Genomic DNA, 17649 nt, shown 5'->3' on the forward strand with positions numbered 1-17649 from the left:
CTTCAAACTTTACCTCCCGCATATCGTATCTTGCTGGCATCTTCGAAAATTTTCACTATTTCAATTCTAAAACATGGAACACGAAGGACTACTCGGTGGCTTCAAGAATGATGAACCAAAGTCTGCAAATCGAAATTCACGATACCAAATTGTAATAGCTGTTCTGGCGTTATTGCTGATTAGCGCATGGAGTCAAATTAACAGTAAGCTATATCATTTAATTTTTCTTTATTGAAAAACGTTCAGACTCAAAAATATCAACAAATGACGCATATGGTATAGGAGGGCTACTTCCTGATTTTATTTCCAATCTGTATGCTGATAAACAAGAGGATTTACTTTTTGCCTATAAATCGTAAGTAAAACTTTGGACTAAGTTTTCTTTTGTGTAATAGCAACTTCAGATCCGATTGCCCCTACGAGGAGTGGAATCAGCTCACAACTACTGAACTTTCAAGAAAAAAAGAAATCCATGACGAATATTTTAGAAAAATGGATTTTGAACATTTTCACCCATTTCTCTATCACACCAAACCGTCGGCCATGTCAGCATTCGCACATAAGGATCAGATCGTTGTGACCCTGACTTCAGAGAATATGATGCAGTATGTTAAGCTTTCAGTAACTCTCCAACAAATTTTTTTTAGTGCAACAATGTATTGCCGTTATTACGATTGCCGCCGGAGGGAAATCAGCGTTCCATTTAAAAGTGCAATTTTTCACAAGTCAACTGTATTTTGTGCTAGACGCCCTAATGCTAAGTATATTGCAATTTCTGCAACTGCGAATGAAATCCCTGAATATTCGATTCCAATAGTTCCAAGAATTGAGAGTAAGTAGTGTTTAGTTGTTTAAAAGTCACGAATTATGTTTCCAGAGCCACCTCACTACTTCACTGTTTGCATGGCACCTCTTTATGGGGATGAAGCAAAGTTTCTGCAAATCGTAGATTTCATTGAGTACCATAAGCTTCAAGGAGCAACATTTTTTCACATTTACTTGAGAAATGTTTCTGACTATGATAGAATGCTGTTAGATGAGTATGTCAAAACGGGAGACATTGAAATAATCAAAATGCATGATCACTTTTGGAGAGCTGATTATATGTGGCACGACGCTCAAATTAATGTATGTTCAGTAGAAACTAGTAGGTTAAAATGTTCTTTCTATACTCGAAAACAGTTAGAATTAGGCTCACTGTCAGGCTTAGGCTTAGATTATTTTTGAGCTTTGGTGTGGCGGGGTTTCAAGGGATTTTCAAAAAGTTTCAAGGGATTTTCAAAAAAAAGGAAAAAACTGATCTTGAAAATGTCACAGTCCGACCATTCTTACTTTATTCAACAGTTCGTGATGTGATAAAATATTTAGAAGAATATTTGTTCCATCGGAAAAATCCTGATCGCCAAAAAAGAGATCATATCTTGTTTTACAATATCACAAATCATTCAGGATTGTCACCACCGAAGCAAATATTTTTCAAAATGGACAGCATTTATCGATATTGATGAACGATTGGAGATGAACGGTGCTCAATTCAAAACAGTAGTCGATTATTTAGAGTGAGTACAGTTTTTGAACCCGAAAATATCAAATCATACAATTTCAGTACGTTCCACACGGCGTCCATTGCGAATCTTCATTTTCGAGTGAAGTGGGTTATGAAGCATAACAATACCCCAGAGAGATATGAAAATGATAAACAGGTAACTTATCACAACTGTTTTCAGTTTTTATGGGTTTTTTTTAAAGTTGACCAGTGAAATGCTGTTTCACAAATACCAAAACCTTTCCCGGATCGGCAAGGTTTGGCAACAGCCAAAGTGCATTATTCGCCCGGAAAATGTTGCATTTATGACAATTCACCAACCATTGACAATGTACAAAGGAGAAAAAGACACGATTGTTGATGAAAACATTGGGTTTATTAGGTATTTTCTTTGCACTTTCAACACTTTACACAAACTTTGTAGGCACTATCGAAATATACAACAAAGAGTTTTTCGGGAATCTCCTGATGGAATGGTGAATGCAATGATGTCTCATGGTCCATACAGCATTCAACCTATAGATCAGTGGATTGAGAAAAATTTGACGGAAAATATATTGAGCCGAGTCAAACTAGTCTACGATATTGTCGATGTGACGTGTGATCAGAAAAAGAAAATGTATGATGTTGAACAAGTGACTGCACCATGTACAATTGGAAAACAGGACTTGTTCACGAAACAATAAGTCAATATTGTTAATAATTATTCAATTAATAAAAATTAAAAAGGTTTAAATTTTCACATTCTGTAATTCAAAATTAGTGATTTTTCCATAACTACATGTTTGTAGGATGATCTCGCACCTGGCTTTTCCGATTTCCTTGTCCTCCTCGCAGGACCTGAAGGACTCCAGGAATTGCGCACGAGACGAGATGTTCCGAAAAAATTTCCAATGCGAATCTCACGAGATAAAGCGTATCGCTTCAGAAAATCAAAGTCGATTCCGTCCTCCTCCGTTTCATTTTGGAATAAAGAGCCCCGCAGATAATTTAAAACGAATTTCGTAGTTCTTTGCTTTATACGGATTAAAATCAAATAAATGAAATAAAATCAGAAATCATTAAAATACTTTGCCAGGCACTCCTCGTCCTGAACATTCACAAAGAACATTCGATGAACGCCAGCAGCATCGGTAAGCATTGTTTTCATGAATACATACTTCTGCTCTTTTAGCACTCTGAATATAAAATCATGGAACGCCTGAGCTTGTGTCGGTGCAAATTTCGAATGAATTTCGATATTGAATTGACAAATTTGAACGTCGCGATGGAATTTGTCGAGGAATTCAAACTCCCCGCCTTCAATGTCTATCCAAGCAAAGTCGATTTTCTGAAAGCACTGGTTTTTGTTGTAAAAGGTTTCAGATAACATTGTACCTTTAACTTTAAGATGTCGTGCAAAAAATACAAAAATGGAATTGTAGTAACATCCTGGTAAACGTATTCTCTTGTTTTTTGATTCTGGTTCGGGAGGACTCGGAATTTCGTGAATCCCGGCTCTTTTCCAATAGCAAATGGGAAGAACTTTCCGAAAGCCGAGTACAGCTGTCGATTCGGTTCATAAATTGGGTCGGCTCCGTAGAACGTTGTGTTGGGAAGTGTTCTGCTGAGCAGTTCCTCTGCAATAGTGTCATGACCGACGCCAAGGGTCACAAGAATGTTTTCCTCTTTCTGAAATTTTGCATTCATTGGAAAAACTCTGGCTTAAAGTCTCCCACTCTTACAAAATTTGTTAAGATGTGAAGATACTTAGGGTTCAACTTTTAATTTCATAACATTTAATTAGATCACGGCGCGCTTCTAGAGCATGCGGGAGACATTGCGCGTCACTGCTACGGAACCCCCATTAAATTTGTCGATATTGAAAAAGTGAAAAATCACTTTTGTATTCTGATTCAGCATGTCAGAAAGCCCATGTTCCTATGTATTATTAAAATTCAGATTTTCGTAAAATTTCAGGGAAATTCACAATTTTTCAACTTTAAGTTAATAGTAAATATGCGTTATTAATGTTTAGGAAACTATACACTTTGTCATACAATGGTAAACTCTGTGCTTTTCAATCCTACTATAACACTCACACATTTAGGAAGAATTGTCCACTTGGTTTCGTGTTGATTGTTAAATTGCTCAACTTCGAAATTTTTGAAAACTTGAAGATTGTCACAAACCACAGTTTTTTCTACCCATTCCAAATTCATCTGAACTTGAATTTTATTGTTCAATTTTTCTTTTTCGAGATACTTACCTCATTAGGGCGCCCTTTCCATTGCGCTACGATTGGCTTGATACAAGCCAAAAATTCCTTTTTCACAACTCTCATCATACTTAAAACGTTCTTTTGGAGTTTGAGGTTGTTGCAAGCTGGGAGCATAGCAAGCTGGTTGAAACGGGGATCGAGTTTATGTGTAGTCTGAAACTTAATTTGATAAATTAGTAGGGCTCATATGAGGTAGCCGCAGCGGCGCGGAACCCCAAACGTGCCGGCCGCTTCCAATCAACTACCTGTTCATGCTATGTAGATATTTCATAAATACTTGCCTCCTTAAACTGATATCCTTCGCCATCCAAAGTATCCCAAACAATTTTTGTATGAAAGCGAGGAGCAAAAGTGTACAGCACAAACCCAAATACAATACAACTTGACACCATGTATAATTTCATTTTTGGAAAAAATGCGTTGTAGGGAACAATACCCATTTCAATTACAGAACGAGATGTATGAATCTTTGCTTATAAAACAACACGATGTGATAAAATCTCAATGAATATTTAGTACGGATTCGGTTTTTCACATCTTGTCTGGATTTTTCACCGATGCGTATCTTCGAGAATCAAACATCACAGCGTTGAAAGAAAAAAAATCTACATCAAAATTCAAATAAGCAATATCCCAATTTTAGATAACAATAAACTGGGAATTTTTCAGATAGAATCTAGTCTATAGTCTATGCCCACATGAGAAAGTTTTCTGACATTTTCAGGCTATTTTTCACCATGTTCGAAACTTGTCACCCTATTGTAGCGCGCACAGCTTTTCAACGTTTTGGTGCAATTTCCGACTGGTTCAAAACTGATGAGCCAATTTAGAAAAGTGGCGCCAACCGGGGTCTAGCTTTCATTATAAAGTTAAATTTTCATGATAGACTATCGAAATAAAAAGTTAATTTTTTTTTTAATTTTGAAACATATAGAAGTTGTGCTTAATCAAATAAAAATATTTTTTCAAAATGGGTATATGATGGCTGAAAGTCCAATATTTTAAAAACACTTCTAAAGTGGGTAATATTGCAGGTGGAGGTAATGAAATTTACAGCTGTTTACTAACAAAAAATGATTTATCAAATAAAAAAGTATTTAATTTTTCTGAATTAGATCAATTTTTCAATTATTTTTTTCAGTATATTCTAAATCAGGTGTTGTGATCTTCTATTCCTTAGCCTGCCGATTTTCAATAAAACCTGAATATAGTTATCCCTTTGAAGATCATTTAAAAATGTGTCATTGTCTTCCAAAATTGAAATGAAACATCATAAATCGCTATCTAATGTTTGGAACGGGTTGCACGGAAATTTTCTACCGAAGTATTCAAAATTGAAAATGCAACTCAAGTTGGCTCAAACAACGTGATGTAACAACTGTTGAATAAGTGTTCAACATGAGTTATTCGTTTTGAAATCCGGATTTTCCCATGTTTAATGTTTGACAAAGTTTATACAAGTAATCATAATTATAAGAAAATGTTCTTAGTTTTATCATAAATCCATTCGGACATTCTATCCATATGAGCTCTACACATTCCACCGGTGCTTTGGCAAGTATTTGGTGTTTCCCTGAAGTGAAAATATAGATTTATTTAAAAAACTTACTTTGCGTCAAACTTACTTAATTCGCAGAACACAATTGTTTAATCCATTGATTAAATCGAAAGAAAACATTGGTGGCGACCCATTGAATATTGTCAATGACTGGAAAAACAGATTACCATTAGATCCCCATGAAATGTTGACAAAAGAAACTCACAGTCTTTTGCATACTTGCAACATGCTCTGAGGTATTGTTAGGGAAGTATGTGAACATCTTTTCCACTTCCTCTCCTCTTTTCCATTTTGCATCAAAACGATGATGCAACAGTGTACCATCGGACTGAACTCAAAGTGAACATAACATACTTTTGATATTAATTTTATGCTCACAATAACTCACAACTTTTGTATGTTTTGTAGAATCCGTGAAACTTCTAACCCAATGAGTTTGAGCAATGTCAATTACAGTTGCATTGAAAACGTACTGAAATATCGAATTTGATACGACATATACAGACGGAAAACCTTTACCTTTGGCGCAGCTGTACCATCTAGAAACACTGGCTTTGAGACTCCAGTAAATTCATTGTCATAAATACTGGGTTCCAATGAAACGTAGGAATTCTTAAATAATAATGCTCCAACATTTGTTCCAGTCATTTCCTTTGATGCATATTCCAACATTGTACCATTGTGAGGTACCATAACTTCATCAAAATCCGCAACTGACCCAATAGTAGTTTTAATGTCAAGAATACACAAGTTCAAAGCCAAAAAGTAAGAGAAACCGTATACACTGTCGTCGATTTTCGGATATTTTTTTTCAATTTGCGGTGGGAGACTTCCAAAGTTGGGCCAAGGACGGATTTCGATAATTCCCTGGAACTCAGGTCTACATGAACTATGTGTATTTTAACCTACCATATCTCTATAATACTCCAAAACTTTCCATGTATCTTTTGTAGCTGAGTGGTAGTAAACAATGAATCGAGATGCTCCGTGAGCTCTCCAAGCTTCAATATACAACACAATATTCTGCCATTGAGAGTAATAATAAACAGGTTGTAGGCACAGTGTGAGACCTTTTTCATGTTTCTTATAAACTTCCTTGACTGCTAGATTTACTTCTCTATCGCCCAAGTTAATTGTCACTTTCTCCAATCTACCATTCAACTCCAGATTTGCAAAAAATGTATGAGCCACATAAAAGCATGGTTTAGCAAATATATACGAAGATGGGCACGTTTCTTCCAGAGACTTTCCGTAGACTTTCAGTTTTGTAGGAGATGATATTCCTTTGTAATATAGATCAACCGATAGAAAATTTTTCTTGGAGATGCAGTGATTGAGAGTAAAAATTCGAAGACGTGGAGAGTCATACCTGAATGTTGTGTAAAATTAAAGGATGGGGTCTAACTGACAATGAGGCTGGGTTCACTTGAAGATCGGAGCGTCCCTTGATCCTTTGATATGTCTAACTCTTTTTTAAAGTGAAACTTTCTTTTTTTACATGAAATTTATTTTGTGCGTTAAAATTATAATTTCCTATAATTTAAGTTCAAATAAATCACAAACCTGTAATCTACATACGCAACATTATAAAACTTGATGGGAAATGAAGAATCAATTTGTTCTTCGCTGAAATGTATCATTTCTACCTTTTAAAAAAATTTTAATAACAGTTATGCCAACCTTTCAAAGAAATAAGCCAACTGTTGAATTTGCTCTAGAGCCGAGTTGACCAAATAAAATAAGACAAAAATGGAAGATAATACAAAGAGAATAGTAGAGGTTTTTCTGATCTTCATTTCTGAAATCTGAAGCAGAATGTTGGAAATCTTTTTAAAACCTTTAAAATTCTTATCTAGGCCCCGCCTTTTTTCGGAAAATCACGGGAAAAGGCAAAAATCGGGTCTCGCAACCAATATCAGCCGTCAACATCTTACGAGTTCCGCGCATCACAATGTCTACCTCGCTGTACGCTTAGCGAGCTGTCCCGTCAGGAATGGGTGCCCTTTTAGAGGTTTATTTCCAATCAATCGTCTTCTAAAATCGATACGAATCATAATAATTACAAATATCAGGTTGTCCCATAAGTTTTTGTACTATTTTTTTTTGAAAAAAATTTATTTCTCTCAAGCGACAAGTAGTACTATTCACACAAGTATTCACCATTAGTGTCCACCACTTGTTGCCATTTACTAGGTAACATCATGATGCCACGGGAGAAGAAATCCGGCGAACGCGATGAGAAGAAAGTGGAGAGTTCAGTTTTGAGATGCTCTTCGTCGTCGAATTGCTTGTCGCGCATGTAGTCACTGAGAGACAAGAACAAATGGTAGTCGGTTGGTGCAAGATCTGGAGAATATGGTGGATGCGGTAAAACAGTCCAACCAAGATCTTGCAGCTTTTGGAAAGTCTTCTTGGCGACATGAGGCCTAGCATTATCGTGAAGAAAATATAGTTTTTCATATTTTCCGTTGGTCTTTTCTGCAACTCGGTCCAATTGGGCACAATAGTAATCAGCAGTGATAGTTTTATTAGTTGGCAACAATTCCCAGTGCACGGGTCCTTGAACACCCCACCAGACACAGATCATAATCTTTTTTGGGTGAAGATCAGGCTTTGGCGTCGGTATTCCTTTCTCACCGATCGGAAGCCATTGACGTTTTCTGGAATGGTTAACATAGAGCACCCACTTCTCATCTCCAATAACCAGATTGTTCAGCCAATCGAACTTTCGACGAAAAGTTAGAAGTTGAGTACAAACGTTGACCCGAGTGAGCTTCTGTGATGCCGAAAGTTCATGAGGCACCCAAATTCCAAGTTTTGAAGTAAAACCAAGGCGACCCAAGTGACGTGCAATTGTGCTATGACAACACTCAAGCTTCTCTTCCATTTCACGAAGACTAAGACGAGGCTCTTCCTCCACCAGCTTCACTAGGTCTTCTTCATTTAACTCTACCGGTCGCCCAGAACGTTCTATTTCTTCGAGACTGAAGTCGCCGTTCTTGAACTTTTGAAACCAACTCTTTGCTGTATTATAAGAGAGTGCTCCCTCACCCATCGCACCGCATATGTTTCGTTCCGCTTCCATTGCTGAATGACCAAGACGAAATTCATAAAGAAGAAGCAATCTAACGTCTCGACGTTCAAGTTTGATGATTGTCATCGTGGCAAAGTAGAAATGGATGAAATGAATCTTTTCTGAAAGGGGACGACCCGACCTTGACACGACCTACGATGAAAAAATTTTAAAACTTTCTAGAAGTTTTGGAAAAATATTTGAAAAAAAGTACAAAAACTTATGGGACAACCTGATATTATTAAAAATTTATAGGGTTCTAGTTAGGGATCAAAAAACAAATCTCGCCTAACGTTCTGTGACATTGATTTTTCCCGAAGTGGTGTAGTTTGGTAATTTTATTTACCTAGAAGTCTATAAAATATTCCTCTTTTTGATGTGATTGAAAAAAAAATTTATTAACAAGTCCCAAGGAACACCACTACCGTATATTCTCTATTATTGCGGTGCCCTATTGCTGAACTTTGGCTCTAAACTAATATGTAGTTAAAAGGATTAAAGGAGGAGGAATAAATATTAATGTAGTAACCATAGAGCGACGATCTTCATAATCCAAGAGTAGGTACATTTTGATACCCCATATGTATATGTACTACCCATTTTTGGTTAAAAATATTTTTTTATTACAAAAATCATCAAACTTTATTAACAGAAACCTTATCAACGTAGCAATGAATTCCTGCACTTTTCATCTCCAACATTGATCATAAAAGTTCTAATAAATTTATCTGAATATGAATTCAACATGATATATCTTTTTTCTTCGAGAACTCTCCACACGAAATCATGGAACAACTTTGTTTCCTCAACTGGTTGCTCGAATAATCCTTTATGAACTTCGAGATTCATCTGACATATTGTGACACCTGCATTGTCAATTTCTTTATTTACATGAAGCTGCTCCATAATTGGAAACTCATTTTGTTCAATATCAATCCACAAAATGTCAATGAGGCTTTTATTAAGGATGTATTTGAAGAAATAGTCCACTGCTATGTGCTCAGTGGCCTCTGTTTTATAGTTATCGTACTCTGAAATAACTGTTGATTTTACAAACTTTGTATATTACTACAAATACAAATTATGTAGCTCATTATTTCAAAAAAATTTCAAGAAAATATGCTCAATTGTGCATACCTTTATAAATACTCGATTTCTGCACTCCATTCACTCCACTAACAGCGTATCGATAGTACTTTCCTCCAAGCTTATCCTCATACAAAATTTTGTTCACGTCGGCAGTTGGATCGGCTCCGTAGAATTCCATGTTAGGGTGAAGTTCTTTCAAGCCTATCTCTCCCGTAACGTCATGTCCGATGCCCAACGTGACCATTGTGAGAAGTTGAGTTTGGTTTCGAGGAAGTGCAACATACTTAATCTCGTCTATGTTCAAGACCTCGCGGATGTCGAACGCCTTGTAGGCTTGGAGATTGTCGCATTCTTTTGTTAAATTGGAGAATTTGGAGAAGAACTGAAATTTTCCAGATACACTAGAATAAACTACACAAAACTTGGGCCCGTCTTTTTTTTTGGTCGTTTTCAGAAGGCCAAATCAAAGTCCAAATCGGGACCCAAATCGGGACCCTAGCCAATAAACAAGCCACCGACATCTCACGAGTTCTGAGCCCCACTTCGTTTAACGTGACAGCACGCTCTGGGCAAGGCGAGACGTTGTCTAATTTTTCAGTTATGTGCGTTTTCTGTACTGTACAGTTTAAGGAAAAACTCACTTCATTGTATTGCCCATTGAGTGGCTCCAACTTTGGAAAAACGCATTTGTAATAAGCATCAAAAATGGGAGTTGACTTGTAGGCAGACAAGTTTCTCGCTGTGTCATGTCTAACTTCTCGTGGAGTCCACTTGAACACATTGAGCTCATTCTCATTTTCATATTTCTGTGTGTAGTTGATACAGAAATTGACGACTGTAAATACTAGTACTCCGAATAAAATCCAACGAAAACAACTCCGCATTGTAAGTTTATCGGTGAGCCTATGGTTAGCCATGCCTAATCGGGAGAACGAAAACATCATACAGTTGAAGTAGCGAAAATGTGAATCGGGGGAGGCGGTATGTACATCTACGGATGTAGCATGATCCGAAAACAAAGATTACGGCTTGAGAGAAACATGTCGGGGAGAGTCCCAGCGCCATGTAATTTCTTTATTTCGAGTGCGATTGGATAACTAATATTTTTGAGCGGTGTAGAAATAAAACCCAAATACTGGTAAAATGACAAGACACGGATAAAATCCAATCGCTTGGGTTTAAGTGCTTCTAACATTTTTCACCTATTGGGAAAAGATAAGGGAATTTCTCAGGACGCCAAGACATATATAAAACGCCCATGCTATGGTACCCTTATTCATTTATTTTAGGCTTTAGTAATTTTAAGGAGTCTCCAGAATTCCAGCGATCCATTCCAAAACCTGAAAAAATCCTGAATGTTTCATCTCGCCTCGAGATGTACTGAAAGATACACCAGCCTTATCTAGTGCTTTTGCGTCGTGGTGTATCGATGTTTGGAGAATGAGGATCTATCCGTTGGAAGGTGAATTTCCAGGTTCCGAAAAAAAAATAGTTTAAGCTATAAACACAATGACAAATGGATATGAGGGACGTACAGAATACAGTCATATGTCAAAAAAAAATTGGGTTTTGAGGTACCAAAATGAAAATATATCTTCTGAGGTATTCAGTTATATTGAATTATATTGAAAGCTTTAATGTGGAAATCTAAAAGCAGAAAAAATCGGTTTTTTCACATACAAACCGAGTAGTGAATTTCAAATAGTCAGATTTCAAATAGTTAAAAAAAACGACATATCAAAGATCAGGCCTTGAAACCTACGAGATTAGGTCGGATTTCACTATTTCTTAACCCGTGCTAGGGAACATTATTTAGAGTAGGTGAAGAATTCTGTAGAAAATTGTACAATTGTTCAGACAACTTTTCAGTCGACATATATTTGCATGTTTTTATCTTTTGTAAAATTAAAAAAAATTGACAATGATTCCTGTGAACACTTTATCAAACAACTTCAATATCGAAAAAAATCATAATTCACAACTACAGGATTAGTATCATTTTTCCTCAATTCTGGATGTAGAAGCTCATCCAGTAAAAGCATCGTGTCCTGTGGAAACCGGTGAAGAGAGACGAATTTTTGAGATGAGAATTGCCCGGCCTGTAAAACATTTATTCAAGTTGATACAACTAATGGAATCGGGTTCAGTATATCATAAAACCTCTGCAATTATATTTTCATTGTTCATTAATAATCTAATTTAATCAGTGGTGGGCAGCAAACGATTTTTCCGGTAAACGGCAAATTGGCAATTTGCCGAAAATAAACATTTCCGGCAATTTGCCGAATTTGTTGACAAAAAAATTTCAAAGAAAAATAACGGGGCATACTATGATTGTGATATTTGTTTTTTTCTGAATCCAAACCAGACTGCTAAATAGGCTTAATACACAAGACTGACCTCAACTGCAGCCTGCTCACTCGGCCTATACGGCATGAACCGATTGAATCCCTTGTCATCTCTGGTGTCAGTTGGATAGATTCCCACTCTTGCCAGACACCTTCCCATTCCACGATCCTCTGCCCAATCATAAGGACACCCGTACTCATCGTGGTACAATTTCTCCACAAAAATCTTCACTGCAGCGTTGGAAAGGATATAACCGGCTCCACCGGAGTTGTAACCGTTTTTCTAAATTCGTAAGTTAGGTATTCTACTTCGAAAAAATAGTGGAAAACTTACAAGACCAGATTTTATCACGTATCCTAGATATAATGGCTTCGAAGGGTCTAAAGTGTTCAGGTACTCCCTCAAGTGATCCATTGCAAAATATGTATCATCATCTGCCTTTAAGTACCAATCAAAGGAGTTTGAAATGTGCATATAAGAGTAGTAGAATCCAAATATGGATTTTCGAAACAAATCGAAAAATGAGTCTTCTAGATTTTTATAAACCGTGGAATACGTCATGTTGGCGCTCGGAAGCGGAGTTTTTGAGAAGAACCGCCCGTTGTCACATCTCCGCAGCCACGTAGCTGCTATGGAAGGAACACGGTCATTATAGTAACGTTCAGAAGTCTCAACAAAGCAGAATATTTGTCCAGAGTTTGGTAGCCTCAGAGTGGAAGCTGAATGCTCAATTCCTGGAATCAACTTGTCAATGCTCCGAGTTCTAGAAAAAATATTACATCGTACACATTTCTGCCATAGTTTCGACTTACGGCGGGAAAAGTTCCTGATGGATAATTGCCGGGAAATGTGTGTAGAGCTCTACTGGCATTCTGAAATTCTGGAATTGAAGATTTTATTTCAAAAAATATGCATTTTTCTTACAAAAATGTCAGGTTATAATTGGAAAACTGATAATTCAACGCAGTGACTGTCGCCAACGTAAGAAGAGCCACCTTGTCCAAACGCTCAAATGTTAATATCATTGTGGAGAATGTGGAAAATATTATAGTGAGGATGCGATTCTTCTTTTTTCGATTGAGATCTCGGATAAGGATCTTCTCGTCTAGGCGACTTTCAGAAAATTAAAAAACGAATACAACTAATGGAAGAACCAACTGGATCAACAACAGGCTTCCGATCTATAACTGTGGGCTGAAAATGATCAGAGTTTTGCGCGGTTTACTTCAAACGGCAAACTTGTTCAAAAAAGATCTCAAATCTAAAAAAGAGATGATTCGAATTTGGGAGTGTGAGTAATATGGATGGTTTGAAAACAACCGGCTTATATTTTGACTGGCAGTGAGCCGTGAGGCCGCGGTAGAAATGACAGTAGATTTGGGCTCTCGTGAGGTTGCCGCAACGATCCCTCCGCCGGCCTTACGGCGTCACTCAAAAAAAATATTGAACCGTCATAAAAATAATTGTGAAAATTTTTGAGAAGTTTCGTTATAAAATTCTGGGTCTAGACGTTCAAAATACCCAGAACCGATACTCCACCTTCAGCGGAAAATTGGAAAAAGTTTAATAGTGCGCATATAGGATAGCGATCTGCCTCGGCTTTCTCATTTCATTCAATTTTAGTCGATCTGCGAAATTCTAGATGAACAAGCTTTTCATAAAATATTTAATTTTCTTAACGGTATTTGGAGTATTATTAGTATTGTTTCTGATTTTCAAATTACACGAAAGTACTATTACTAGTCCAGTGATTTCTTACACACCAAACCCTCGATTTGTTGCTGCAATTAAATCTATTGGGTTTCCTCCGATTAAAGCAGGAAATCGATGGATTGTGGTGACAAGTGTCAGTCACCCAACAGAGGATGTGAAGGTAACTCACTATTAGACAAAAAAGAAGTTATAATCTTGGTTATTTTTACAGAGGCTTGCAGCGATTGAAGACTGGAATCTGGTTGTGGTGGCGGATACAAAGACCCCGGTGGATTGGTGGCTGGAGAATGTGCATTTCTTGTCGGTTGAATACCAGAAGCAGTTACGTGAGTCTTAATTTTGATTTTTTTTTGGCTTCAGCTTTTTGCTTTGCCCAGAAAAATATTACATTGGATCAGAAGTTGGCTGAACTTGAGCAAAAGTCGGGCAAAACTTTGGCTAAACTTGGATTTATTCTGCGCCAACGTTTAGCCCTAGTCTGACCCAACTTTTGCCAAACTTCTACTCAGATTTGAAACAAAAATAGAATGTCAGGTTTGGCAAGATTTGGGTCAAACTTGGTCTAAAATTTGGCGCACCATAAATCCAAGTTCAGCCAAAGTCTTGCCCAACTTTTGCCCAAGGTTAGCCAACTTCTGATCCGAATTAAATTTATTTCGGGCCAAACTTGGGCAAGCAGCCGAAGCCAAATTCCGTGTTTGGTTCACTTTATAATCTAAATACACTACAAATTTCAGCTTTCTCTCTGGTAACTAAACTTCCTTACAAATCATACACCCGAAAAAATATTGGATATCTCTACGCGATCTCAAAGGGTGCTGAATGGATTTATGATACTGATGATGATAATAAGCCTTATGATAAGTTGATAACAAAGATTTTGGGTGAATAAAAACGTTTTAAGGTTGGGACTAAAACAGTTTGATTATGAAGATCAGGTCTCAGGAGCGCGATTTTTGCCGCAAGACGCAAGAGAGTTGAGGCAAGTGAAAAAACATGCAAATCAAGTTATAAATTTTATTTTCCAGTCAACGAATCTTCAATCCTTACCGGTTCTATGGAATGGATGGAATGTGGCCACGAGGATTCCCTTTGGAGCATTTTGAGGTGTTTTCTCCCTATTCTAACTTCATTCTAACACGTTTCCATTTCAGAAACACACAAATGGAAATAGTAGTCAGGTACTCTGCTACAAGATGGAAAGAGCTGCTGTTCAGCAAGGACTTGTCCAACACGACCCTGATGTTGATGCTATTTATAGGTGAAAATGATAGGTCAAGATTGCTGACTCGGTAATTCCAATTATCTTTGAAGATTGCTGAATGCTGATAAAAACAGCGGTTTGAACGTTGAATTCAACAAGTTCGCACCTCCAATCACTTTATCAGTTGGAACATATTCTCCATGGAACTCGCAGAACACACTATTCCATAAATCGGCATTCCATACCATGTTTCTTCCAACTACTGTCTCATTCAGGTGGGCGGGTTAGCCGATCGAACTTTTTATAGCTCATAATTTCAGAACCACTGATATCTGGAGATCATTTATCTCTCAAAAAATCTTGCATTTATCCGGGCTAACTGTTTCTTTCGTACCAACAAACGCGATTCAGTTTCGAAATGCTCATGACTATCTAAAAGATTTCCGGGATGAGAAGAGGGTCTATGAAGATTCTGGAAAAATGATAGACTTTTTCCATAACTGGAAATGCGATTCCAAAACTTTGGAGGATTGTATTCATAAGCTACTGTATGATCTAGTTACAGCAGATTTTTGGCTCCGGGACGATGCGGAGATGATGGAAATGTATCTGGATGACTTAAAGAATTTAGGGTACGTTTGTAAAGTAGGTAGAAATAAAAAGAAAAAAGTTTCAGTTTTCAATTTTCAAAACTGTTGGATTACGCAAACTCTCCAAATTATTCCCCGTCTCAAGATGAAACAACTCGAAATGTGAACTGTAGGCGGATGCACCTAGAGTTTGATCTACTAAAGTCTAAAAAAGAAGAGGATTTTAGTATCCGGAAGGCAGAACAGAAACTGAAGTACTTTGGAGATATTGTAAATTGGTGTAAGGAGACCGGGTATTCGGATCTACCGAATACGTTTCCCATTGCTACGCAACTCGCAAAGGAGCATGATGATACTTATGTTTTTCAAAAAGATTTGAATAGTGTAAGTGAAAACTAGAATGAATAGCTGATTTAGATGTTAGGATTCAGGGTGAGCGGAATTTTTTTTGACAACTTTGGCAAGTCGGCAAATTGGTGATTTGCCAATTTGCCGGAAATTTTGATTTTTGGTAATTTGCCAATTTGCCGGAAGTTTTTAGAAGAATTGTTTATAAAACGGAAACACTTCAAACTGTGTCTTTTTGACACTTTGTTCCCGTTTTCTTTAGATAATTTCATACTATTTGCTTTCTTTTCAAAATAGATGTAGGAGCATTCGTAGGATGTGTACAATTTTGCCGAACAAAATTGAAATTCTGAAATTTCCAAAAAAAAAAGCGCAAAACAACAATTGACCGAAAATGTTTGACTAACAAGTAACTTGCCAGTTTGCCAATTTGCCGAAATTTTTTAATTCCGGCAATTTGTCGATTTGCCGATTTGCCGAAACAAATAGTTTGAAGCCCACCGCTGTTAAGATTCTTATTTTGCAGGTACTAATAGCCGTGAACAACTACCCCTGGCAGTACGGGATGGGGTTAATTCAACGTCTTTATCAACCTTACTTTGCCACAATCATTTTCTGTGGATCGTGGTATCCCGAAAAAATTGAAACAGTAGACAACATGACTTCCGTTTTGCACCCCATCAACTATATCCACATGAATCCCTCGGAAATTTCCTATGGAGCCTATGCCTACCACTGCGTTACTCTCGTCAAAGAAATGCGTTTGAATAATGTGCAAGGATATTTTATGATGTCTGACGATGCTGTCTTTAATATATGGCAGCGTGTCGACTACTCGAGAGTACATCACCTTACAGGATCTCTAAATATTTACAATACGTATTTTACAGGTATATATGGTAAGTGGGGGTAGTCGTTTTGATGATTTGAAGAAACTGCCCACAGCCAAATACAATGATTTGTATTTTTACACTGTTTGAGTTTTAGGCGAACCAGCTGCCAAAAAAATATTAGCCACTGTGAAGGACTCAACAGACTTAAAAGTTTTGGAAACGTGGAAAAAGTTCGACGATGGTTTGAAAAAGTACGCATATAACAACATTACGGATGGGGCAGAAGCCGTACTTTTGAGCACTTACGGGAAAAGTTACTCGGACTTGTAAGTGGTATGATGACTTCACGAAGTTAAAACTGAAAGTTTCAGCTATTACATTCCTTCAACTGAAATTGATTACTATGCCGACTTGATGAGACTCTTCTATGATGGTGGACTGTTTCTAGAGACTGCTGTTGATAGATTCATAAGATCTATTAATCATCAAACGTAGGGTTAAGCTTCAAGAAGAAAAATATTAAAAAATGTCGATTTCAGATCACTCGCCGGGGAATCCAGTTATCTTTGGTTTGACGATCGTGAGAAATGGCCAAAGCTCTATAATAAGAACCTCGTTGCTCTGCATCCAGTCAAGCCTAGCATGTTCCGTTATCCAGGAGATGCTCGAAAAACGTGAGTTTCAAGGAACACCGTTCGCGTTGGAAATAAAAATGTTCAGATATTGTGCAACAGTCATCCAATCTTGGGCTGATATTGTGTTTGATGGGTCCCGGAACTTCACAATCAAAGATGATGGTGCCAAAGAGAATTATACGATAATTTAAACTTATGCTTTTAAATATTTTATTCTCGCAAAAAAAAAAGAAACATTTTTTGACAGGGGGCCTGAAGTGGCAAGGCTCGGTCTTCCATTGTGGTGGAGGCGCCGTCCTCGCGCCGGCCAGACCACATAGAATTATAATTTTGAGACTGAAATGCTTATGGGGAACTGGTTTACAAATGCCACCTTTGGCAATTCACAGCTTTTTGGATAGCTTGACGACTACATATTACAATAACTTACAGTAGTTTCAAGGAACAGTTA

The 17649-nt window shown here is 37.3% G+C and overlaps 6 protein-coding genes across 6 annotated transcripts; 2 read left to right on the plus strand and 4 right to left on the minus strand.

Annotated features, from left to right (window-relative positions):
- Positions 1-73: 73 nt before the first annotated feature.
- Positions 74-2232, plus strand: gtnt-45 (Glycosyltransferase family 92 protein; the record flags this gene model as incomplete). Its single annotated transcript, NM_060740.3, has 9 exons — positions 74-203; positions 247-355; positions 405-605; positions 648-832; positions 878-1128; positions 1450-1559; positions 1607-1703; positions 1750-1928; positions 1971-2232. The coding sequence occupies 9 exons, from the start codon at positions 74-76 to the stop codon at positions 2230-2232; spliced, it is 1524 nt and encodes a 507-aa protein (NP_493141.1).
- Positions 2233-2597: 365 nt separating this feature from the next.
- Positions 2598-4221, minus strand: T15D6.11 (Methyltransferase FkbM domain-containing protein; the record flags this gene model as incomplete). The annotated part of the gene is made up of 5 exons (NM_060741.3): positions 4088-4221; positions 3795-3959; positions 3628-3747; positions 2924-3217; positions 2598-2876 (listed from the first exon to the last, which is right to left on the minus strand). Exons 1-5 carry the CDS (start codon positions 4208-4210, stop codon positions 2598-2600), a joined length of 981 nt encoding a protein of 326 aa, NP_493142.2. The 5' UTR covers positions 4211-4221.
- Positions 4222-5243: 1022 nt separating this feature from the next.
- Positions 5244-7160, minus strand: gtnt-46 (Glycosyltransferase family 92 protein; the record flags this gene model as incomplete). Its single annotated transcript, NM_060742.2, has 8 exons — positions 5244-5379; positions 5432-5514; positions 5570-5692; positions 5753-5836; positions 5884-6231; positions 6274-6733; positions 6928-6990; positions 7045-7160. The coding sequence occupies 8 exons, from the start codon at positions 7158-7160 to the stop codon at positions 5277-5279; spliced, it is 1380 nt and encodes a 459-aa protein (NP_493143.1). The 3' UTR covers positions 5244-5276.
- Positions 7161-9097: 1937 nt separating this feature from the next.
- E03H4.2 (Methyltransferase FkbM domain-containing protein) lies at positions 9098-10443 on the minus strand (the record flags this gene model as incomplete). The annotated part of the gene is made up of 3 exons (NM_060744.4): positions 9098-9468; positions 9575-9908; positions 10168-10443. 3 exons carry the CDS (start codon positions 10441-10443, stop codon positions 9098-9100), a joined length of 981 nt encoding a protein of 326 aa, NP_493145.2.
- A 1035-nt stretch (positions 10444-11478) lies between these two features.
- Positions 11479-12900, minus strand: E03H4.3 (N-acetylgalactosaminide beta-1,3-galactosyltransferase; the record flags this gene model as incomplete). Its single annotated transcript, NM_060745.2, has 5 exons — positions 11479-11625; positions 11927-12157; positions 12209-12638; positions 12688-12747; positions 12800-12900. 5 exons carry the CDS (start codon positions 12898-12900, stop codon positions 11479-11481), a joined length of 969 nt encoding a protein of 322 aa, NP_493146.2.
- A 617-nt stretch (positions 12901-13517) lies between these two features.
- E03H4.4 (Glycosyltransferase) lies at positions 13518-17389 on the plus strand (the record flags this gene model as incomplete). Its single annotated transcript, NM_001375229.1, has 14 exons — positions 13518-13748; positions 13800-13914; positions 14326-14448; positions 14492-14570; positions 14617-14695; positions 14743-14849; positions 14903-15067; positions 15113-15424; positions 15469-15766; positions 16257-16629; positions 16718-16889; positions 16935-17054; positions 17103-17237; positions 17284-17389. The coding sequence occupies 14 exons, from the start codon at positions 13518-13520 to the stop codon at positions 17387-17389; spliced, it is 2415 nt and encodes an 804-aa protein (NP_001361856.1).
- Positions 17390-17649: the final 260 nt, after the last annotated feature.

The sequence above is a fragment of the Caenorhabditis elegans genome, chromosome I (assembly GCF_000002985.6).
Source record: "Caenorhabditis elegans chromosome I".
Classification (NCBI taxonomy): Eukaryota; Metazoa; Nematoda; class Chromadorea; order Rhabditida; family Rhabditidae; genus Caenorhabditis; species Caenorhabditis elegans.